We start from the raw sequence: 24,896 nt of genomic DNA, 5'->3' as shown, positions 1-24,896 counted from the left end.
CAACAGATTGACCACCCGTGAATCCTTGTTAAGCGAATTAAGGGCTGCATCCACAAGTCCCACATGCCTAGCGGAATCGCTCCGTGTTAGCTCCTTCTTCAATGCCTCCAGCTTCTTCTGCAAAAGCCTGATGAGGGGAATGACCTGACTCAGGCTGGCAGTGTCTGAACTGACTTCACGTGTGGCAAGTTCAAAGGGCATCAGAACCTTGCACAACGTTGAAATCATTCTCCACTGCACTTGAGACAGGTGCATTCCACCTACTATATCGTGCTCAATTGTATAGGCTTGAATGGCCTTTTGCTGCTCCTCCAACCTCTGAAGCATATAGAGGGTTGAATTCCACCTCGTTACCACTTCTTGCTTCAGATGATGGCAGGGCAGGTTCAGTAGTTTTTGGTGGTGCTCCAGTTTTCTGTACGTGGTGCCTGTACGCCGAAAGTGTCCCGCAATTCTTCTGGCCACCGACAGCATCTCTTGCACGCCCCTGTCGTTTTTTAAAAAATTCTGCACCACCAAATTCAAGGTATGTGCAAAACATGGGACGTGCTGGAATTGGCCCAGATTTAATGCACACACAATATTGCTGGCGTTGTCCGATGCCACAAATCCACAGGAGAGTCCAATTGGGGTAAGCCATTCCGCGATGATCTTCCTCAGTTGCCGTAAGAGGTTTTCAGCTGTGTGCGTATTCTGGAAAGCGGTGATACAAAGCGTAGCCTGCCTAGGAAAGAGTTGGCGTTTGCGAGATGCTGCTACTGGTGCCGCCGCTGCTGTTCTTGCGGCGGGAGTCCATACATCTACCCAGTGGGCTGTCACAGTCATATAGTCCTGACCCTGCCCTGCTCCACTTGTCCACATGTCCGTGGTTAAGTGGACATTGGGTACAGCTGCATTTTTTAGGACACTGGTGACTCTTTTTCTGAGGTCTGTGTACATTTTCGGTATCGCCTGCCTAGAGAAATGGAACCTAGATGGTATTTGGTACCGGGGACACAGTACCTCCAACAAGTCTCTAGTTGGCTCTGCAGTAATGATGGATACCGGAACCACGTTTCTCACCACCCAGGATGCCAAGGCCTCAGTTATCCGCTTTGCAGTAGGATGACTGCTGTGATATTTCATCTTCCTCGCAAAGGACTGTTGAACAGTCAATTGCTTACTGGAAGTAGTACAAGTGGGCTTACGACTTCCCCTCTGGGATGACCATCGACTCCCAGCGGCAACAACAGCAGCGCCAGCAGCAGTAGGCGTTACACGCAAGGATGCATCGGAGGAATCCCAGGCAGGAGAGGACTCGTCAGACTTGCCAGTGACATGGCCTGCAGGACTATTGGCATTCCTGGGGAAGGAGGAAATTGACACTGAGGGAGTTGGTGGGGTGGTTTGCGTGAGCTTGGTTACAAGAGGAAGGGATTTACTGGTCAGTGGACTGCTTCCGCTGTCACCCAAAGTTTTTGAACTTGTCACTGACTTATTATGAATGCGCTGCAGGTGACGTATAAGGGAGGATGTTCCGAGGTGGTTAACGTCCTTACCCCTACTTATTACAGCTTGACAAAGGGAACACACGGCTTGACACCTGTTGTCCGCATTTCTGGTGAAATACCTCCACACCGAAGAGCTGATTTTTTTGGTATTTTCACCTGGCATGTCAACGGCCATATTCCTCCCACGGACAACAGGTGTCTCCCCGGGTGCCTGACTTAAACAAACCACCTCACCATCAGAATCCTCCTGGTCAATTTCCTCCCCAGCGCCAGCAACACCCATATCCTCCTCATCCTGGTGTACTTCAACACTGACATCTTCAATCTGACTATCAGGAACTGGACTGCGGGTGCTCCTTCCAGCACTTGCAGGGGGCGTGCAAATGGTGGAAGGCGCATGCTCTTCACCTCCAGTGTTGGGAAGGTCAGGCATCGCAACCGACACAATTGGACTCTCCTTGTGGATTTGGGATTTCGAAGAACGCACAGTTCTTTGCGGTGCTTTTGCCAGCTTGAGTCTTTTCAGTTTTCTAGCGAGAGGCTGAGTGCTTCCATCCTCATGTGAAGCTGAACCACTAGCCATGAACATAGGCCAGGGCCTCAGCCGTTCCTTGCCACTCCGTGTGGTAAATGGCATATTGGCAAGTTTACGCTTCTCCTCCGACAATTTTATTTTAGGTTTTGGAGTCCTTTTTTTTCTGATATTTGGTGTTTTGGATTTGACATGCTCTGTACTATGACATTGGGCATCGGCCTTGGCAGACGACGTTGCTGGCATTTCATCGTCTCGGCCATGACTAGTGGCAGCAGCTTCAGCACGAGGTGGAAGTGGATCTTGATCTTTCCCTAATTTTGGAACCTCAACTTTTTTGTTCTCCATATTTTATAGGCAGAACTAAAAGGCACCTCAGGTAAACAATGGAGATGGATGGATTGGATACTAGTATTGGATACCTGCCGACTGCCGACACAGAGGTAGCCACAGCCGTGAACTACCGCACTGTACACTGGTTGATAAAGAGATAGTAGTATACTCGTAACAACTAGTATGACACTATGACGACGGTATAAAGAATGAAAAAAAAACCACGGTTAGGTGGTATATATTATAATAATAATACAATTATGGATGGACGGACTGCCTGCCGACTGCCGACACAGAGGTAGCCACAGCCGTGAACTACCGCACTGTACACTGGTTGATAAAGAGATAGTAGTATACTCGTAACAACTAGTATGACACTATGACGACGGTATAAAGAATGAAAAAAAAACCACGGTTAGGTGGTATATATTATAATAATAATACAATTATGGATGGACGGACTGCCTGCCGACTGCCGACACAGAGGTAGCCACAGCCGTGAACTACCGCACTGTACACTGGTTGATAAAGAGATAGTAGTATACTCGTAACAACTAGTATGACACTATGACGACGGTATAAAGAATGAAAAAAAAAACCACGGTTAGGTGGTATATATTATAATAATAATACAATTATGGATGGACGGACTGCCTGCCGACTGCCGACACAGAGGTAGCCACAGCCGTGAACTACCGCACTGTACACTGGTTGATAAAGAGATAGTAGTATACTCGTAACAACTAGTATGACACTATGACGACGGTATAAAGAATGAAAAAAAAACCACGGTTAGGTGGTATATATTATAATAATAATACAATTATGGATGGACGGACTGCCTGCCGACTGCCGACACAGAGGTAGCCACAGCCGTGAACTACCGCACTGTACACTGGTTGATAAAGAGATAGTAGTATACTCGTAACAACTAGTATGACACTATGACGACGGTATAAAGAATGAAAAAAAAACCACGGTTAGGTGGTATATATTATAATAATAATACAATTATGGATGGACGGACTGCCTGCCGACTGCCGACACAGAGGTAGCCACAGCCGTGAACTACCGCACTGTACACTGGTTGATAAAGAGATAGTAGTATACTCGTAACAACTAGTATGACACTATGACGACGGTATAAAGAATGAAAAAAAAACCACGGTTAGGTGGTATATATTATAATAATAATACAATTATGGATGGACGGACTGCCTGCCGACTGCCGACACAGAGGTAGCCACAGCCGTGAACTACCGCACTGTACACTGGTTGATAAAGAGATAGTAGTATACTCGTAACAACTAGTATGACACTATGACGACGGTATAAAGAATGAAAAAAAAACCACGGTTAGGTGGTATATATTATAATAATAATACAATTATGGATGGACGGACTGCCTGCCGACTGCCGACACAGAGGTAGCCACAGCCGTGAACTACCGCACTGTACACTGGTTGATAAAGAGATAGTAGTATACTCGTAACAACTAGTATGACACTATGACGACGGTATAAAGAATGAAAAAAAAACCACGGTTAGGTGGTATATATTATAATAATAATACAATTATGGATGGACGGACTGCCTGCCGACTGCCGACACAGAGGTAGCCACAGCCGTGAACTACCGCACTGTACACTGGTTGATAAAGAGATAGTAGTATACTCGTAACAACTAGTATGACACTATGACGACGGTATAAAGAATGAAAAAAAAACCACGGTTAGGTGGTATATATTATAATAATAATACAATTATGGATGGACGGACTGCCTGCCGACTGCCGACACAGAGGTAGCCACAGCCGTGAACTACCGCACTGTACACTGGTTGATAAAGAGATAGTAGTATACTCGTAACAACTAGTATGACACTATGACGACGGTATAAAGAAAGAAAAAAAAATACCACGGTTAGGTGGTATATATTGTAATACAATTATGGATGGACGGACTGCCTGCCGAGTTCCGACTGCCGACACAGAGGTAGCCACAGCCGTGAACTACCGCACTGTACTGTGTCTGCTGCTAATATAGACTGGTTGATAAAGAGATAGTATACAATACATACAACAATATACTACTATACTGGTGGTCAGGCACTGGTCACCACTAGTCACACTGGCAGTGGCACTCCTGCAGCAAAAGTGTGCACTGTTTAATTTTAAATTAATATAATATTATGTACTCCTGGGGGCTCCTGCTATAACAACCTGCAGTGCTCCCCAGTCTCCCCCACAATTATTATAAGCTTTGCCTTTTATACATTGATGTGCAGCACACTGGGCTGAGCTGAGTGCACACAGACTGAGTCACACTGTGTGACTGGCTGCTGCTGTGTATCGTTTTTTTTCAGGCAGAGAACGGATATAGCAGAGAACGGATATATTAAAATAAATAAAAGTTAACTAACAACAACTGCACTGGTCACTGTGGTAAACTCTGTCTGACTCTGCACAATCTCTCTCTCTCTTCTAATCTAATTTCTAATGGAGAGGACGCCAGCCACGTCCTCTCCCTATCAATCTCAATGCACGTGTGAAAATGGCGGCGACGCGCGGCTCCTTATATAGAATCCGAGTCTCGCGAGAATCCGACAGCGTCATGATGACGTTCGGGCGCGCTCGGGTTAACCGAGCAAGGCGGGAGGATCCGAGTCTGCTCGGACCCGTGAAAAAAACATGAAGTTCGTGCGGGTTCGGTTTCAGAGAAACCGAACCCGCTCATCTCTAAAACTCCTAGAATCACTAATAAAATATATATTTTTAATAATATATATTTCCTGTAAATCTAGTAGTTCATTACCTCTACACTTCAGTGTGTCTAGAACACTTCCCTACCTATGTACCAAGACTTTTCCAATTACAAAAGCAAATGCCACCAATTCTACTAAAGTACAAATATTATTTTTCTCTGCAGCCGATTTACTGTTTGTTTAGTTATGTTTATTTCAATATTAACAAAAAACACATTGCAGATTTTTTATTGTAATTTGAAGGTTTAAAACTCATACTTTCATTCTAAGTGGCAGTTGCAGACTCATTTCAATTCATTTTCCAGCCCAATGAAGCTTTTTTGACAGAGAGAGGACGAGAATAGGAAAAGGCTCACACACCTTGTCCAAAGTGATAAACAGTAAACATTATGTTTTCATGTAGGGCTTCAAAAAGTTTTTATTTAATAGTGTATTTAACCACCAATCCACTTCTACCCTGAATGCCAGGTTAATTGTCCAGATAATTATCAGTCCTTGACACCATAATGCTACTTGGGCTTTGATACGTCATATAGAGAACACTCCTGAAAAGGTCAGGATAACAAATTTATGATTCATAAACTGTAAATGGCATTTTAGAGGTTTATTAATGTGCAGTGCACTGATTTTGCTCACCAAATGCTGCATGATTTATAGCAGGCTCCACAATGGCTCTTTTCTAAAAGATAATCTTCTATCTTAAAGCTTAAAACATCCCAGAATAAACCATTGATGTCCAAATATTCCTTGTAGTTTACTGAATGTACCTATGCAGATTATAACCACTCTTAAAATATTTCAGTCTAGTATTTCCTTTTTTTAGCTTTTGCTCTGTTTGTCAACATAACAGCTGTTTCATCATCTTTGCTTGTTTGCCTTTTTGTTTCTTTGTTTATAGCCTGTTTTGTATTCTTAAGGCGGGTACACACTGGCCAATATATCGGCCGTTCTCTTGAACGGCCGATATATCGCGGGTCCGTCGGCCAATGTGTACAGGCGATGTGTCTGTGAACTCCGTCGTTCACAGACATATCGCGTCGGCCCCGCAGCACAGCCAACGGCCAATATATCTACTGATATATTGGCGCGTCGCTGTGTGTGTACGGGCGATCAGCCGGCTGCCGGTACACATGCTGCCGCAGCCGGCGGTGATTGACAGCTGAACTGGGCGGGCGTGTGTACACACCCGCCCAGTTCATGACGTCAGTCCCCGATGGATTGGGCAGTGTGTATGCTCAACACACTGCCCGATCCGTCTATAGATAGATATATCTGCTGATCATTTGATCGGCAGATATATCTATCAGTGTGTACCAACCTATATTAATATCTGGATTGTGCAATTTCATACCCCTTTTCCAGGCGCGACCTGGGTTATCCGATTTTGGTTATGCTTAAATGCTGCTGATTGGCTGTGTATGCAGAAGTCCGCCTCAAGGGAGTGTCTGTTGTGTGACAAGCAGGGCAGACCCAGGTTCAGTGTAAACGGGTTATTCCCAGGTCCTAGGTGCAGTGTAATTTGAGTCGCACCTGGGTTGGAGCTGTGCCTGAAAACCCAGGTCGGATCCAGGTTTTTTGGTGGAAAAGGGGTATCATTTTGAGATGCTTTGCCAATAATCTTTTCTGTTTAGTAGATATTTAGTTTGCTGCCCTAGAATTTCACTTGAAGTATTTAAATGTTTGTCCTCTTCTTACAGGGAGAAGTGAAAAGTAAAGTCTTTGAGCTAAACTACTATGAGGTCAGAAGCTCTGCTGCTATATTTCACAATACTGCAATTTGCTGGGGCTGGATTCCCAGAAGATTCTGAGCCAATCAGTATTTCGCATGGCAACTGTAAGTAAAACATGGGCACCCTTTTAGCGATAAACACTTGTCGAAGCTGGAATACAACAGATTTGTTTTCATAATAAGGCTACTAGAGAGTCAACAGTTCAAGAAAGCCAAAATGAAAGTAATTATAATAACATTACATGATGCGTTCAACAGAATACAGATGGTTAAGTTTTAACACTTACTCTAGAATTGATGACATTCCTTTATGGTAATGAAGCTTAACATTCCTTATCTATGTTCTATGGCCACAGAGGTGGGGGGAAATGCTTGAGTTACAGAACAAACTACCATATTACTAAATGCTTCTAAATGTTATATATGTACAGGAGGGCATATGTGGGTGGCCCCTTGGGCTGTATATGTAGTCATAGTCATACATGTGCATCCCACATGCTCATGTCCCTCTATTTAACCCATAGATTGGTGGTAAAAAGCCAATTGAAAAACAAAAATAGTAGGTAATACAAGAATTATCCCATGGAGAGATAGAGAGTGTGTGTGTGTGTGTGTGTGTGTGTGTGTGTGTGTGTGTGTGTGTGTGTGTGTGTGTGTGTGTGTGTATATATATATATATATACTCCTCCACTTTATCCATCTCCAAGGCTTGATACATCTCCCACATAGTAAGTTAAATGGTGACCACAGTAAAGTGAATATATTTTCCACAGTATTACATTTACCGTCCCTGGTGAATTTCAAACTTTTGTAATTGGAGACTCCATGTAAAGTCCTGTGTCTGTACACTAGATAATCTCCTGGCATATCTACTGCTAATCTCCCCTAATAGCCTTCTTAAGAGCTATAGGCCCATAAGAACATGAGCAGTCCCCTACTTTTCAGTGTTAGCTACCTGCACAGTGGATTTAGAGTTACTGAAAAGTGTGCTTCCAGCTAGCTTAGCCTGGCTTTACCTGGATCTCCGCATCATTCAGATCTGCATGAAATCAGTACGAAAGCCACACATCTCTTACTGTTTACAAAACTTATTTTCACACCACTGCTAAACTGTAATTGTAATATTAACAATCGCAAATTCAATTTCATGTACTAAAATTACTATGATGGGGAAAATGATCATGCAGACACCGAATGCTTATGAAATTATACAGGCACAATTAAAATACTCAGGCTCATTTCCAATAACATATTAAATTAAAGTTATTACTAATATGCAAGTTGCTTACATAGAGAGAATTTTTTTCCCAGCAGCTGCATGAGTATCCTGCTTATTAAAATGAGGGTGTTCCCACGGTTAGGAATGATCAAATTGATAAATGTTCTGATTTCAAGAGATTTCATCATAAATGAATAGCAGAAAAGAATTTAATATATTGTGAGGTAAACAAATATCTCCATACACTTTTTATGTAACATTTTACAAGTTATAATTTTAATGAATGAATTAATGAATGAATCAATCAATCAATCTTATCTTAGAATGGTGTTTAATGAAAAGAAAAAAGGTCTGGCAATTTGTCCCACATCTTGGATGTTAATTATACCCCTTTTCCACCTGAGTACCGGGTCCGACCTGGGATTTTTAACCCGGCTACAACCCGTGTCGGCCTCGGTTTTAAATGCCGTTTCCACTGCACTTCGACACGGGTTATTCCCAGGTCAGATCTGTTTCCACTTAACCCGGGTAAGCTCTGGAAAAGCCTATTGATGCCATTAGACATTTACTTTTTACTGTCTCAACAAGATGATGTCACGAAAAGGAACCAAAGGGGTTGGGGGGTTTGCAAGCTGCTTCAATGCCTGCATGTGCCCAGCGGAGTGTATTTCTGCAAGCTGCTGCAATAGCTGTGCCCAGCGTGTCTCCCAGCGTGTCAACTCCGCGTTTAGAAGCTGCTGCTACGATGCCTGCATGCGCCCAGCGTGTCTCCCAGGGGATGACATCATCTACCTGTGCCCCAGAAGCACCAATCAGTGTCTCAGAGCGTTACTCAGGTCTGAAAACACGGGTAATGACCGTTTCCACTTAACAATTACCTGGGTCATTACCGTGTGCAACCCAGGTAGCTACCCGGGTAGTATTCCAGGGTCACTCAACTCGTGTTTTTTGTTTGGGAGACGTTTCAACTTACTAAAAACCCGTGTCAATGCGCGCCCCCGTGCAAAAAGACTGTTACATTTAGCTAGTGGAAAAAGGGTATTAATGATTGGTTGGTAGTTTATCACCCTCCACTTCATCACTTTTTTAAAGCTTAGTACATCTGGCCCTTAATCTTCTGATAGCAGCACATTACATTTTGTAGTTTAGTCCATTTGTAGAATTTATTTGGCTTTTCTCTGTTTGCTTTGTCTCCTATGTATAGCTTTCCTTCAATTACCTTTTCTCCATTATACCATACAGTAACTGTGCCATGACCTATTTAAAACTGTAGACGAAATATAAATTTCTGATAATGGAATATGTCAGTGCATGTCAGTTTGCTAGCCATACTGTACATCTTAAATAATTGTTGTTGGCGATAAGGGGGAAGGGACATGAAAGTTGATCTTTGGCACCCTTAAGCTCCTTAACATTTTGTTAAAGCCTAGTGTGAGGGCAAGTACCTGAAAGCAGAGACCTTTTGAAGTAGCTATTGTTTTCTATAGTTGGTTTCTTACATTTCCAGATTAATTGTTGATGTCGTAAAGAGTGTCAGAATAAATGGTGTGTGCTATTTAGATGGGTGTATAATGTGACTGTTCCACTTTGTGCCAGAAATGTAAAAGAAATGCAAGCTTTATATCCGCTTTGAAAAGCTATAGTGTTATTTGTATATATGTTTATTTTTTATTTATTTAACAGATACAAAACAGTATCCTGTATTTGTGGGGCACAAACCAGGAAGAAACAACACACAGAGGCACAAAATGGACATCCAGCAGATCATGATAATGAATCGGACATTGTACATAGCTGCTAGGTTGGTGATCTTCTGCTGACTTCATATTATTTCATTTGAAAAAGTTTCAGAACATTTGTGTATTTATGGTTTTCCTGTAAATTACTTTTGTTTGAGAATTCAGAAAATGTCATATTTCCATTTTCAGACAATTTGGATCATCCCTTTATCTAGAGCAGTGGTTCTCAAACTCGGTCCTCAGGACCCCACACAGTGCATGTTTTGCAGGTAACCCAGCAAGTGCACAGGTGTATTCATTATTCACTAACACATTTTAAAAGGTCCACAGGTGGAGCTAATTATTTCACTTGTGATTCTGTGAGGAGACCTGCAAAACATGCACTGTGTGGGGTCCTGAGGACCGAGTTTGAGAACCTGTGATCTAGAGGATCTCAAACGCGGTCCTCAAGGCACCCCAACGGTCCAGGTTTTAGATATAGCCATGGCTCAGCACAGATGGTTAAATCAAATTGACTGAGGTGCTAATTAAGTCACCTGTGGCCAAGCATGGATAAACTTAAAACCTGGACTGTTGGGGTGCCTTGAGGACCGCGTTTGAGCCTTTATCTAAATATGAAAACGTCTCTGCTATCCTTCTAAAAAAACACCACAATGGATCTATTGAGCAATGAATGTTAAAAGCAGACTATGGAAGTGTAAGGTGTCAAATGTAAACGCTGTTACAATGGCTTCACTGTGCTCCTGGTAGAGAGTTAATGTGTAAAAAAATAAACGTAATTTCCTGCTACTAGTGGAGTTTCAGCATTTTCAGTCACTCACTAGAGGTGACTCCTAATGACTTGCTTCTGTGAGGAAATAAACCTCTCCGATTCCTGACAGAGCCACCATTGTGTAGCTTTACACTCTGCAGGAATTTGTGGATGAGATTATTTACTAGTAGAGAAGTTCACATCGGTCATGCACAAGCATTCATCTGTTAACGTTGATTTCTAAAGCAAAATGCACAAACTGCATTCAAGAGAAAGATTATAACAATAGTGAAATATTCATGCTAATTTCAAGCCTTGTATGTTGCATGCACAATTAAATCATTTTATTATACCGCCACCATATGCCTAGAGACCTTAATATAATTTACCTTTACAGATGTTATAGGGGTATATGCAATTCCGGGCGAATTGCGGCAATTTTTCGCCCGTTTTTTTAATTCGACACAATTCGACCGTCGAATTCCGGCCGGCGGGTGCCGGAATTCGACATATTCAATAAAAAACTGATTCGACAGTCCCACTGTCGAAAAACGGGCCAATTGACGGATTTTGATTCGATTTTGAAAAATGTCAAAAAACGGTAAAAAACCCGAAAAAAAATTGCGTGGGGTCCCCCCTCCTAAGCATAACCAGCCTCGGGCTCTTTGAGCCGGTCCTGGTTGCCAAAATACGGGGGGGGAAATGACAGGGGATACCCCGTATTTTAACATCCAGCACCGGGCTCTGCGCCTGGTCCTGGTGCAAAAAATACGGGGGACAAAAAGAGTAGGGGTCCCCCGTATTTTTTGTACCAGCACCGGGCTCCACTAGCTGGACAGATAATGCCACAGCCGGGGGACACTTTTTTACCGCTTCCTGCGGCCGTGGCATTAAATACCCAACTAGTCATCCCTGGCCGGGGTACCCTGGAGGAGTGGGGACACCTTCAATCAAGGGGTGTCCCCCCTCAGCCACCCAAGGGCCAGGGGTGAAGCCTGAGGCTGTCCCCCCCCATCCAAGGGCTGCGGATGGGGGGCTGATAGCCATGTGTAGAAATGAAAGAATATTGTTTTTTGCAGAAGAACTACAAGTCCCAGCAAGCCTCTCCCGCAAGCTGGTACCTGGAGAACCACAAGTACCAGCATGCGGGGGGGGGGGGGGGGGCGCTGGTACCTGTAGTTCTTCTGCAAAAAAAATACCCAAATAAAAACAGGACACGCACACCGTGAAAATACAACTTTATTTCACACATGCCGACACATACATACATACTTACCTATGTTGACACGCCGACTGCCACGTCTCCAATGTCGACGAATCCGGGGTACCTGAAAATAAACTTAATACTCACCTAAATCCAGTGTCCAGTGATATTTGTAATCCACGTACTTCCAAAACAAAAAAACGCATTTACGCGATCCACACGGACTGAAAGGGGTCCCATGTTTACACATGGGACCCCTTTCCCCGAATGCAGAGACCCTCCGTGACTGCTGTCACAGAAGGTCCCTTCAGCCAATCAGGGAGCGCCACGTCGTGGCACTCTCCTGATTGGCTGTATGCGCGTCGGAGCTGTCAGACGCGCATCGCACAGCCCCCTCCATTATCTTCAACGGTGGGAACATTGCGGTCAGCGGTGAGGTCACCCGCGGTCAGCGGCTGACCGCGGGTAACCCCACCACTGACCGCAAAGTTCCCACCATTGAAACTAATGGAGGTGCTGTGCGATGCGCTGTCTGCCAGCGCCAGACGCGCATAGGGAATCAGGAGAGTGCCAGGACGTGGCGCTCCCTGATTGCCTGAAGGGACCTTCTGTGACAGGAGTCACAAGGGGTGTCAGCATTCGGGGAAAGGTGTCCCATGTGTAAACATGGAACCCCTTTCAGTCCGTGTGGATCGGGTAAATGCGTTTTTTTATTTTGCCAAGTACGTGGATTACAAATATCACTGGACACTGGATTTAGGTGAGTATAATTTTATTTTCAGGTACACCCCGCGGATTCTACTTGGACAAGTGGACCGAACGTCGTGTCAAGATAGGTAAGTATGTGTGTGTGTGTGTCGACATGTATGTAATAAAGTTGTACTTTCAAGGTGTGCGTGTCCTGTTTTTATTTGGGTATTTTTTTGCAGTAGAACTACAGGTACCAGCTGGCCAGTTTCCCCCCCGCATGCTGGTACTTGTGGTTCTCCAAGTACCAGCTTGCGGGGAGGCTTGCTGGGACTTGTAGTTCTGCTGCAAAAAACAATATTTTTTCATTTCACAAAAGGCTATCAGTCTCCCATCCGCAGCCCATGGATGGGGGGGCAGCCTCGGGCTTCACCCCTGGCCCATGGGTGGCTGGAGGGGGGTGACCCCTTGATTGAAGGGGTCCCCACTCCTCCAGGGTACCCCGGCCAGGGGTGACTAGTTGGGTTTTTTATTGCACGGCCGCAGGGACCGATATCAAAGTGTCCCCCGGCTGTGGCATTATCTCCCCAGCTAGTGGAGCCCGGTGCTGGTTCCAAAAATACGGGGGACCCCTACGCTTTTTGTCACCCGTATTTTTGGCACCAGGACCGGACGCAGAGCCCGGTGCTGGTTCTAAAAATACGGGGGATCCCCTGTCATTCCCCCCCCCCCCGTATTTTTACAACCAGGACCGGCTCAAAGAGCCCGAGGCTGGTTATGCTTAGGAGGGGGGACCCCACGCATTTTTTCCCCAGATTTTTAACCCATTCCATAAAAAAATATATATATTTTAAAAAATATATAAAAAATACTTGTGCCTCCTAAATAGACAAACCAAGTACCTAATCCCTTCTAATATAAATAGATATGCTATTACCAATAAAAAAACACACAAAAAAAACATGTTTTTTAAATTTTTTATTAGATTCCGCCAGCAAAGTGAGGCGGATTGAAAATGACGAATTTACTGTCTAAAAGCACTGTTGTCGAATTTACAATCTTCAATTGAATATACTTTTGTCGAAATGCCGCATTTGTACCATTGCAGAAATGTCGAATTTGTCAAATGTCGAATTTCAAAAAGTCGAATTTGGAAAGTCCGTTTTTCTGACGAAAAGTACTGAATTGCATTGTCGATTTTTTTGGGGGGCGAAAATGTCCCGTTTTTCGACATTTTTGGGAATTCGACCGCAATTGCATATACCCCATAGTCAGGGTGGCATACTATTAATGTTTGCGCAATCTGTCCATTCAGCAGGTACCAGTGTGATCACAACTCCCTCTGTGTGTATGTATGTATGTATGTATGTATGTATGTATGTATGTATGTGTATATACACGAGTATATATATATATATATATATATTTTAGTCTAACTTGTATTGCTATCTGAATAGTTACTAAAAGGCTAAGATGGTTACAGTCATTTGTTGCAATCAGTTAAAGAACACAATTTATCATCTTGCTTAGCTTAGGACAGCATAAGCAGCTCTCACAAACACAACAAGGCCTCAGACCATGGGCGTATATATATGTAATGGGTGGAGGGTGTGCAGTGCACATGGGTTCTTGGGTCCAAACCACACTGCAAACTCTACACTTATTCACAATAGCTACCTCCCCGTCAGCGCAGCAGATGTCACTGGTAACATGGCGCAGGCATCGGGAAAATGGCACTTGCACCATTTTCCCACAAATCAGTACATGCACAGTTTTTCTACTGAGGAAATCTGGCAGTGTGGGGGCACAAGTAAGCTACACATTATCCCACCTCTTTCTTGATTCATTTCTCCTATAATCATATAGGGTAAATTTACTAAGATGCAAGTTCTATTTAAGATGGGATGTTGCCTACAGCAACCACTCAGATTACAGGTATTGTATTCTAGAAGGTGCTAGATAAATGAGAAGTAGAGTCTGATTGGTTGCTATGGGCAACATCCCATCTTAAATAGAACTCCCATCTTAGTAAATTTACCCAATACTGTCTTAAAAAAATCATTTCATTGTCATTTCAGGTTTATGAGTTGTTTATTACCTATTTATACTTGTAACTCCCATAGTGTCTGGTGTTCCCAGAACGTCATAATTTTTGCCTGTAGAAATCTCCTCCAAATGCAAACTCCTGGGGGTATATTTACTAAAGGTCGGTTTCAATTGATTTTATCTATTTTAAATCAATTAAAAAAATAAAAATAAAATAATAATAATAATAATACAGGTTGAGTATCCCATATCCAAATATTCCGAAATACGGAATATTCCGAAATACGGACTTTTTTGAGTGAGAGTGAGATAGTGAAACCTTTGTTTTTTGATGGATCAATGTACACAAACTTTGTTTAATACACAAAGTTATTAAAAATATTGTATTAAATGACCTCCAGGCTGTGTGTATAAGGTGTATATGAAACTTTAATGAATTGTGTGCATGTACACACATTTTGATTAATGCACAAAATTATAAAAAATATTGGATAAAATTACCATCAGGCTGTGTGTATAAGGTGTATATGAAACATAAATGCATTCTGTGCTTAGACTTGGGTCCCATCGCCATAATATCTCATTATGGTATGCAATTATTCCAAAATACGGAAAAATCCGATATCCAAAATACCTCTGGTCCCAAGCATTTTGGATAAGGGATACTCAACCTGTAATATAAAGAAAATCAATCTAAATCAATGTTGGTTTTCAGGGGCTAAAACAAACATTTTACTAATATACAATTTTTTTCTATTAATTTTAAATGATTTGAAATCGTTCAACATCGTCGAAAACCGACCTTTACAAATATCCCCCCCCCCCCCCCCCGATGTGTATCAGTATAAACGGCCTCCTTCCATTGTTTTACTATGTTAAGCAGTAGGAGGCAGGATGTGGCTTCTAGGTATCGCTTGAAAGGGGCATGCCATATCTGCATTAAAATGGGAGCACCGATTGCATATGTTAATATTTCAGGGAAAAAACATCTGCATGCCATAACCTGAGGTATGTTACACCGTGAAAGGGTTGACGCAGAGGAAATAGGTCCAGTGCACTGAACACCCACCTTGCCTGAGGGTCATGAATGGATTCCCACTGTGCAAGGGAGCACAAGTCTAAAGATTCACACCACTCAGGAATCCACTTGCTTGTTCATTCAGTATCTGTTACAGCACAGTTCCTGTATACATGTATTATATGGGTGGCCATGGGTCACGAACAGCCAGTGGTATAGTAGAAATAGTCTTCATGAACAAGACTATGTCATGGTAACAGAATCGTGCTGTGCCAGCCAGTGGTGTCAGATGGGTTATTTTTCCCTTCTGTGTAGCAGATAACAAAATTAAAAGCTAGTTTATAACACACCACAATTTATGGAACTTACTGTTTGGGCAAAACAAAGTCTTTTTGTCTAGAACAAAAAGGGCTGTAGTTAGTAAACCAGTTGGATCTCATAAGGAATGGAGGTTTCTCAATGTGTTAGCAAACAGAGGTGGGAAGCACAATTATGCCATTATTGGGTTTCTTTGAGACAGGGCTGCTTATGTCATGCAATATGTGCGGGAATAAACCAAGCAGAAATTATTTCAGGGCTTCTCAATGCAGCTATATTAATAGGGATTTCTTGGCAATTTCCGGGAAACCAAGTGAAAAGTCCTATATTGCTGCTTTGTGAGCGACTTTTAATCTGGCTTAGTCAAGCACACTGTAAGAACAAGAATAAAAACCGTAAATCACCACTGGTAAGGCATAGTCTGTGCAACATGGGGGGTTTCCGCTAATGCTCATTTTGTAGCATTTAGCTACAAACCATCAGCCCTGATTATTGTGTCCATGTTGTGTTGTAGCATTGCTCTGCAATAGAACAAAAGTGGGCACAGCAAATTAAGTTGAAAGCTAATGTTATTATTCTTCTAATGACCCAGACTGCGGTTGAGCCATTAAAGTGAACTGCATGATAAACTGAAGCATCCAGCTCCTAGGAAGAAAACAGAAGCTCTTTTCTTTCGCAAACCCAGAATGCTCCATATTGCAACATTTGGCAGACAACAAAACCTAATTACAAAAGAATTTAGCCACAAGCGTTAAATAGTTGTTTGAAAACCTCAACTTATTTTGAGTTATTTTGGCATGTGGTTTTAAATGCAAATGGTTTTGCTAGAACTGCTCTCAATGTGTTTTTATTAATGTTCTTATTACCATTTCTAAAGTTTATTCTTTGACATTATAGAAATGAAATTGCTAAGGAAACAGGCAGAGATAAGAGAAGCAATAGTATATGAGGGGCAGCTCAGCTAGTGAGCAGCTACAAGATGTTGGCTACACAAAAAAAAAAAATAGGAAAAAAAATAATTCTGTTAAAAAAAAAGAACAAATTAAACTTGTAAATAATTCTTGGCCTCATTTATAAGGTGCGGTGGATGCTCAAAACAAAACTGGTTTTAGGCCAGTGTGAGGGTGGAGGGTCTGTCCAGCACAAGGTTTGTATGTACTCTTCTCATTTGGGCACGTCTTTACAAACTAGCTGATTGTTGGCCTGCAAAAGCCCACTCAGCAGTGTCTATTGGAGGTAGCCTGTCTGTGAGTTTGTGCAAATGTCACTGCAGTCTCCTTACCCTGTGCACATCCATCGCCCAACTGTGCAAGGTGTGAGACGCCCACTTATAGCACCAATGCATGTTGTAATAATGATTGGAACGCCCTTATATACCACTATCGCTTGCACCATGGAAATGTGCGCCAGCCCTATTGCATGTGCAGTTTCTCGATTTGAGTGTGGCCTCCTATGCTTGTGGCTCAGTTTTGTTCCCAAATAAAATAAATGTCACACGTTTTGCTTAATCTAATCCTGAGTGTGACAAGGGCACCCTTTTGGGTGTTTCATTCTTTTTTTTTCTTTACATTCGACAAAATGCCCCAGAAATACATTTCTCCAGCTGCAAGGTGCACAAAGTGACGTTAAAGTAAGATCACAAGAATTGCCAACTGGCCAGACTAGAACATACTTGCCTACATTTTAATAAAGCCCTATGGGATATCGCAGAGAGAAAATACAGGTGGGAGGTGCAGTGGCATCATCATTGCTCCACCCCTGCTGCTCAATACTGTGATTTACGGCATTAGACTGTGGGTGGAGTCATCATTACACAATTTATTGTGAATCACATAATAGAGACCCTGGATCGCCCACTTCATTGAGTAAATGGGTGGATCCCAGAGGTTGATCTACGAAGGTTGATTGGTGCAAATTATCTGGTTGTTTGGCCCAAATCATTCATAAAATGGCTAGTCTGTATGGGAAATGGCTCAGACTGTTGCAAAGCACTTGCAGTAACATATTTCCACTTATCCTAGCAATTTGACTGCAACAGAACGTTAATAAGCATCACAACAGATTTTCTATAGCAAAAGTGGGACACGTTATAACTACCGTACTGGTTCTTCAGCCATTAAAGTGTGAGAAGAAATCCTATGGCACTCCTATGCCATGTAAAATGCTGCTATTACACGCCTGCATCAGAAATAATTCTCATTTAATGTTCATAAAATGTTTTTCATACACACATTACAAAAATAGTACAGCATGTTCCATTCATTTAGATTCACCACACCATTATCTATATATTATTTCTGCCATGATTTAATTGTTGTTGTGGAATTCAAATATTATATAATTACATGTAACGTTTATATAAACACACCTACTGTATTTTAAAGGTTTATTCTAAATGTAAGAACAAAATTAGACTCTTAGGCAGCCAGAAGCCAGTGGCCCAGCCAGTCCTGGCTAGGAAGCCATACCTGTGAGAGACATGACTCAAAAGGCTTTGGCCCCAGACTAGCTTCAGATAAACTACCCATGGCAGAGGGGGGCCAAGATGTGAGGCAGTACCCAGCATGGGAGCTAGGTTTGTTTTTGTTTTTCCTTTTGCTGATATCAGTGAAGCTCCAATTTATTTATTGAACCTGAAAATGCTTCGTATTGATCCTGATTTGAATGCCTAGTGACTGTACCACTAGACACTTTACCGAGCTAAATACCCCAGATTGTTTCATGTGGTGGAGAATGCTAGCAATTTGGGGTATTTAGCTTGGTTTATATAACATACTGCATATATGTACCATTATAAAAGCAATACAGCCCTTTCTTGTTAATCATCGTGGATCCTCAGTGGCCAGTCAGTCCAAGAAAAAGCTCATTTAGAAAGTGTCTGGTAGCACTGCTGCAACATTTCTCCTTGTTACATCTCCTGTCAGATCTCTACAGCTCATATTAGAGATACAGCATAGCCTTATTACTGGGGAGGAGGAGACATCTGCATTCAATTGTTTAATGTCCATAGTATACATATACAAATACTTTGTCGCACACACTGTGTAGTGTCACAGCGGAGTCTCTCTGCTGTAATTCTCTTCAGTCACAGTGGGGTCTCTACTGTAATTCGTCAAGGTTCACGCTTTCCTAATCTAAAGCATGTGGTCCAGGAGAACCCAGCTTGACCCTGCTAATATCTGACCTTATGGTGTCTGCAACAAAGAATAGACCCTGTTATGTCAAGAGCGAAAAAATGAAATTTTGAATGACAGCTATTCATTGCAGTACACATTTACCAATCTTTTCTACACTGGATTTCTGATGAAATGTGGAAAACAAATGAACAGAAACCCTCTCTAAGCACTTATTGCACAGAACTGTGTATTACTAACTAGCCACACATTCTTCAGCGATATTTTTCAGGCCTGCTATGTTACATAGTGTCTTTAATTCTCCTGGTTTACTGTAGCATTTTGGAATTGCTGTTCAAAACATCATGCTGTGGTGTAGCAAATGCCAACACACAGTGGAGGCAGCCATTTTCCAGGGTGAATCAATATTCAGCCTGTCAGCTCATATGACCACGGTCCCTCTTCCCTTTGTCTTCTTTACATAATTATTATTTATGCTGCCTAATGTAATTATGTATCTGGGGCAGATGTTCTGAGCCTTGGAGAGTGATGAAGTGGAGAGAGATAAAGTACCAGGTTGTGATACAGAAGATAGACATTAAAAAGATCAGTTATTAGGTTGACAGTAAAAGGTCGACAGTCAAAAAGACGACAGGGTCAAAAGGTTGAAAGACAAGGTCGAAAGGGTCAAAAGGTCGTCACACAAAACATTTTTTTGGTTGTTTTGTGTTTTTATATTTTTTTTGACCCCAATGTGTTGAAATACGTCGCTCGCCACACTTCAGGTGCGGTGGCTCGCTCCATTCCGCTTCGCTCACCACAAGGTTACTAATGGTGATAGTTTGTGACATGGATAGTCCAGTCCATTTGATGAAATGCGTCCCCTCACGGGCTCGCTTTGCTCGCCACGCTTCGGGCTCAATGGCTCGCTCCGTTCCGCTTCGCTCACTACAAGGTTACCTAAAGGTAATAGTTTGTGACATGGATAGTAAATGCAGCAGAAGTTGGAAAAATTTTAAAAGCCTAAAAAACACGTGTCGACCTTCTGACCCTGTTGAACTTTTGACTGTCGACCTTTTGACCATGTTGACATTTTGACCCATCGACCTTTTGACTGTCGACATTTTGACCCTGTCGACCATTCGTTGTCGACCTTTTGACTGTAGACCTTTTTAATGTAGATCTATAGACCGGATACCAAAGTACCAGCCAGTCTGCTCCAAACTGCCATGTTGCAGGCTGCGATTGAAAAATAACAGGAGCTGATTAGTTGGAAGTTTCTCTCTCCCCACTTTATCACACTCCAAGACTTAGTACATCTGCCCCATATGTAAATGTATTTATATATTGTCTGTATTAGTCTGTTTTTATGTATCCTGTTGTCAGTTTTATCCTCTTGTATGGTACTACAGAAGCCTTGTGTCTTCTTATAAATAATTAATAATAATAATAATGATTAGAGCTTGGAACAGTACTCTGAGGCATGAGGCACAAAGTGTGTATGTTAGTGGAAGGTGCACTGTAAAGTCGTCCTATCAGTTCTTGTAATACAATTTTGCTAGTCTGTCTCACTAAATGTTGGTTACCGCTGTTCTCTGCCTATAATTCCAGTTACATTCTATGCAGTGATATGTACAGTATATGTGCTAAAATCTAAAAATATAATAGTGGTCCAATAAAACAGGTATTGTCATATGTTTTTTTTTTTTCCAGGGACCACATCTATACAATAGACATGGACGCTTCGCACACAGAAGAAATCTATTTCAGCAAAGTGAGTAATAGCTATGTGTATTTATACTGTACAGCCACTTCATGTAACGGGCTACATCTATAGGTATCAAACCATACAGTAGGGCAGAGGCTATTGTTTTTGCTGGAAGACATACATAGGTAACATATCCAGCCCACTCACTCACTACTAATTGTAACAGCCAATCAGCTCCTAACTGCAGTGATACTGGCTGTGTTTGAAAAATGACAGTTAGGAGCTGCTTGCTTGGTACTTAATCTCTGTCCACTTTATCACTCTCCACGGCTTAGTATGTAGACCCCAAAGTATTAACCAACCAACCAACCAACCAACCAACCAACCAGCTACTGCCATTACTCAAACAACTGTAACATGGCAGCGAGGAGCTGATTGGCTGGTACTTTATCTCTCTCCGAGGATTAGTAAATAGACCCTTAAGGTTGTTTGTGTGAGTGTACACAGGAGTAGGTAAAGTTTGATAACTTTCACTATAAACTTTGTGATAGTCGCAATTCAAATATTCTGAACTTTCAAAGGTGATGATGTATTAAGCAGTGAACAGGGGTGTAGTAGGGTATGCCGGCGGCCGGGCTCCCAGCGACCAGCATACCAGCGCCGGAAGCCTGACTGCCGGCATACCGACAGCGAGGCGAGCGCAGATGAGCCCTTGCGGGCTCGCTGCGGGCACGGTGGCGCGCTACGCGCGCCACGCTATCTATTCTCCCTCCAGGGGGGTCGTGGACCTACAAGAGGGAGAAAAAGTGTTGGTATGCCGACTGTCGGGATTCCGGCGCTGGTATACTGTGCGCTGGGATCCCGACATCCGGCAACCTGAAGACCACCCATGAACAGAGTGGAGAAGTGGACCAGTGGAGATTTTACCCATAGCAACCGCTCAGCTTTTACTTTGTATAAAGTACATTCTATAAAATGCAAAGTAAAAACTGAGTGGTTGCTATGGGCAACATCTCCACTGGTCCACTTCTCCACTCGTTTCACTGCTTGACACATCAACCCCATAGTCCTTTATTTCTTCCTCTCATTCTGGGGCAAATGTTCTAAGCCTGGGAGAAGGAGAAAGTAACAACCAATCAGCTCTTAACTGTCACTTTGCAAACACAGCCTGTAACATTGCAGTTAGGAGCAGATTGGCTGTTACTTTATCTCTCCACTTTATCACTCTGCAAGGCTTAGTACATCTCCCCCTCTATCTTTTCATCTCACTTATTATTATGGCGATCTTCTCTCTCCAATATATATGTAATGTCTTTTGCTGTAATATAATATAAATGAAAAAAAAAAGTATATGCAATTTAATATCTAATTCATAACCCCGTAGGAGTCTTTTCCCTACATCTTTGACCATCAGACATTGGGATGACAAAGCACATTTGAGAATGATTAAAATATAAAATGAAACACAGGAATTTGTAGGGATTTATCCTGTGCAGTATGTTCTCTTCATGGAAATGTTTCAGAATCCCTTTCGGATTATCCATCAAATGGCTCTCAGCCAGCTGAGTTATGCAATTGCATTACGCTTTAACATTTACTTAAAACACAAACAGCCATTTTAGCAATGTTTTGTATTGCTGTTAATAAGCGACTGCTTTAGTGCAATGCTTTTATTTACTGATGTGCTATCGACTTTTATTATCTACTGAATTCTAAGAGCTGGCACACATACATACATATTTGCATCATGAAGAATTCAAAAAAGACTAGATTTTGGCTTGTTATACGATTCTAAAATGATTATCATAGGATTACTTAAAGTCATTTAGTGCTACCAGTATGCACGTACAGTATGGCTTCAATTTGAAACATCAAGATTTGTCATTTGTTAATGATTTTAAATTAAATGAACTATTGTAATTAGCTTTTCATTCCTCTCACCAGCGTTATTGTATACCTGCCGATGTTTATTTTTTTTCCCCTCTGGGATAGTCCCTATGGGGAAATACAGGTGATTGCCCAACGTGTCTCTCTTCTTATGTGGGCCTAAAATGAGGGGGTATAGGGTGCCACTGCTGCTTATGGACCCGCAAAACAGGGCATTATGCTCCATGTCCTTCCTATTTTAATAGGAAATTAGTGGGATACAGGAGGGTCATGTACCCCTCCAAAAGTATTTTTAGAGTCTCCTCAATGTTCTGGGAGAGTAGGTAAGTATGGGTTCCCCTGAAAAGCTTACCTTGCTCTTTTAAACTTCTGCCATGTCACCTCTCGCTTCTTTGCATAGATTGCAGCTGGCATTGTGGTGGATTTGCCATGAAAGTAGAGAGATAGATAAAAAAGAAAATGTTATACAGTATTACTAATATGAGATCTTGTATCATTATTTTCAATGTATTGTACCATGAATTAGGAAACAACATGAGCATGAGGACACCCCTAAGAAATTGGTAGATTGCAAGCTCTACAGGACATGTTCTCCTTTTCTAATGTTTGGCTTGAAGTGATTACTGCTGGTACCCGGCCTTTAGGTCGACAACACTTATGTTGACACTAGTAAGGTCGACCACTATTGGTCGACATGCATTAGGTCGACATGGTCATTAGGTCGACATGGTCACTAGGTCAGCATGGCAAGGGTTGTCACATGAAAAGGTTGACATGAGTTTTTCACTTTTTTTTCTTCATTTTTTGAACTTTTTCATACTTTACGATCCACGTGGTCTATGATTGGTAATAGTAACCTGTGTCGAGTGCAACGGTAGCAGAGCGAGGCACCTTGGCCGATGCATGGCGAGCCGTGCAAGGGGACACGGTGCACTAATTGGGGTTCCCGCTCACTTAACTAAGAAAACAACATCATTTTAAAAAAAAAGAAGAAGCTTATATCGACCTTTTTTCATGTTGACCTAATGACCATGTCGACCTAGTCACTGTCAACCAATAGTGATCAGCCTAATGACTGTCGACCTAGTTACGGTCGACCCTATGATCCACACCCTTACTGCTATCGCTTTAGTGTGTTACATCATTTATATTAATATGTCCCAAGTCAACCCCGAGAAGAAAAAGTTAGTTACCAGCTACTTAAAAGGAAATGCGTAAAGAAGGAACAAGATAATAGAAACAGATCCCTATTGCTAGCTTAACAAAGTCGCCAGTAGTATTTAACAGATTATACACTACTTTGCATGTGGTTTTATTTGCATAGGGCAGACAGGATGATCTTCCCTTTCTTTGCATAAAGATTTTATTGCCCATGGTGACTAAGTGAGATTTTACCTGTAATTGCCTCTCATGCTGCTTAAAATTAGACATGGAAAAAAACATTAACATACCTCCGTCTGAAAATTAGAGCAGAGAATGGAATGGATGTTTTGGTTCTTACTATAACTACAGTATGTCATTTAGCTATTAGTTCAATGCAAATAGATGGTGAACACTGTCTGGGCTGAAAAAAAATCACATCTGTAGCATGCAGCCATAATACAAAGATATATAACAACTCAGCACAATATATTAAAGTACAGAGACATACAAAACTAGGGTTTTCTCAGTCTTTACACGTGGCAATCAGAAGATGAACCCAAGCCATACTTTTAAATTATGGTGCAAGGAAGAAATGTTGAGAGTTCTTTGGACCTCAAGGAGAACTAAGGTGATGTCCAGTTTGTTCACTACAAAAAATAAAAGAGAAGTGAAGAGGTTCAAATCTGCTGAGTGCTGACCATAGATGGATAATCTCTAGCAGACAATTCTGGCAATACTAAAGCCCCATACACACTAGACGAGAAAGTAAAAGATCTTGCTCAGAAGGGCCAATCTGAGAGAGATATTTTACAATCTCGTCCAGTGTGTACACTTAGTGTCGTTAAAGACCCTCCCTCCCCCCGTCGTCTGAACATGGAGGTCCTCGTTAACGAGAGTACAGCATGGTTATCGTCCCCCCCCCCCCCCCCCCCGCACCCAAAGGCCATCAATCCTTTCCCCGCTGGCATCAGCAAGTGTGCACTTGCAATTGCCGACACACTGCCGAGTCCCCGCCGCCGTTAATATCGACGGTGGTGGGAACTCGTTTAGTGTGTACTAGGCTTCAAATGGGGTGATAAAATACAAAAATACAACTGTTAGGATCCCAACCCAACATTCAAGTGAAGCAAGGTTATGATTCATTATTTGCCTAAGAATGATGGTGGTCATTCCGAGTTGCTCGCTCGCTAGCTGCTTTTAGCAGCATTGCAAACAC

General features: G+C 42.2%; 1 protein-coding gene across 5 annotated transcripts in view; it reads left to right on the top strand.

The window, feature by feature from the left end:
- SEMA6A (semaphorin 6A) overlaps positions 1-24,896 on the top strand; it is a 223,238-nt gene that overhangs the window by 76,832 nt on the left and 121,510 nt on the right. For all 5 annotated transcript variants that reach the window (XM_063964176.1, XM_063964175.1, XM_063964174.1 and 2 more), the window contains exons 2-4: positions 6,816-6,952; positions 9,750-9,867; positions 20,656-20,716. In XM_063964176.1, coding sequence (XP_063820246.1) covers positions 6,853-6,952; positions 9,750-9,867; positions 20,656-20,716 — 279 coding nt within the window. In that variant the 5' untranslated portion in view covers positions 6,816-6,852. The remainder of the gene's footprint in view (positions 1-6,815; positions 6,953-9,749; positions 9,868-20,655; positions 20,717-24,896) is intronic.

The sequence above is a fragment of the Pseudophryne corroboree genome, chromosome 1 (genome assembly GCF_028390025.1).
Source record: "Pseudophryne corroboree isolate aPseCor3 chromosome 1, aPseCor3.hap2, whole genome shotgun sequence".
In the NCBI taxonomy this organism is placed as follows: Eukaryota; Metazoa; Chordata; class Amphibia; order Anura; family Myobatrachidae; genus Pseudophryne; species Pseudophryne corroboree.
This window is presented reverse-complemented; position numbering and strand designations above follow the sequence as displayed.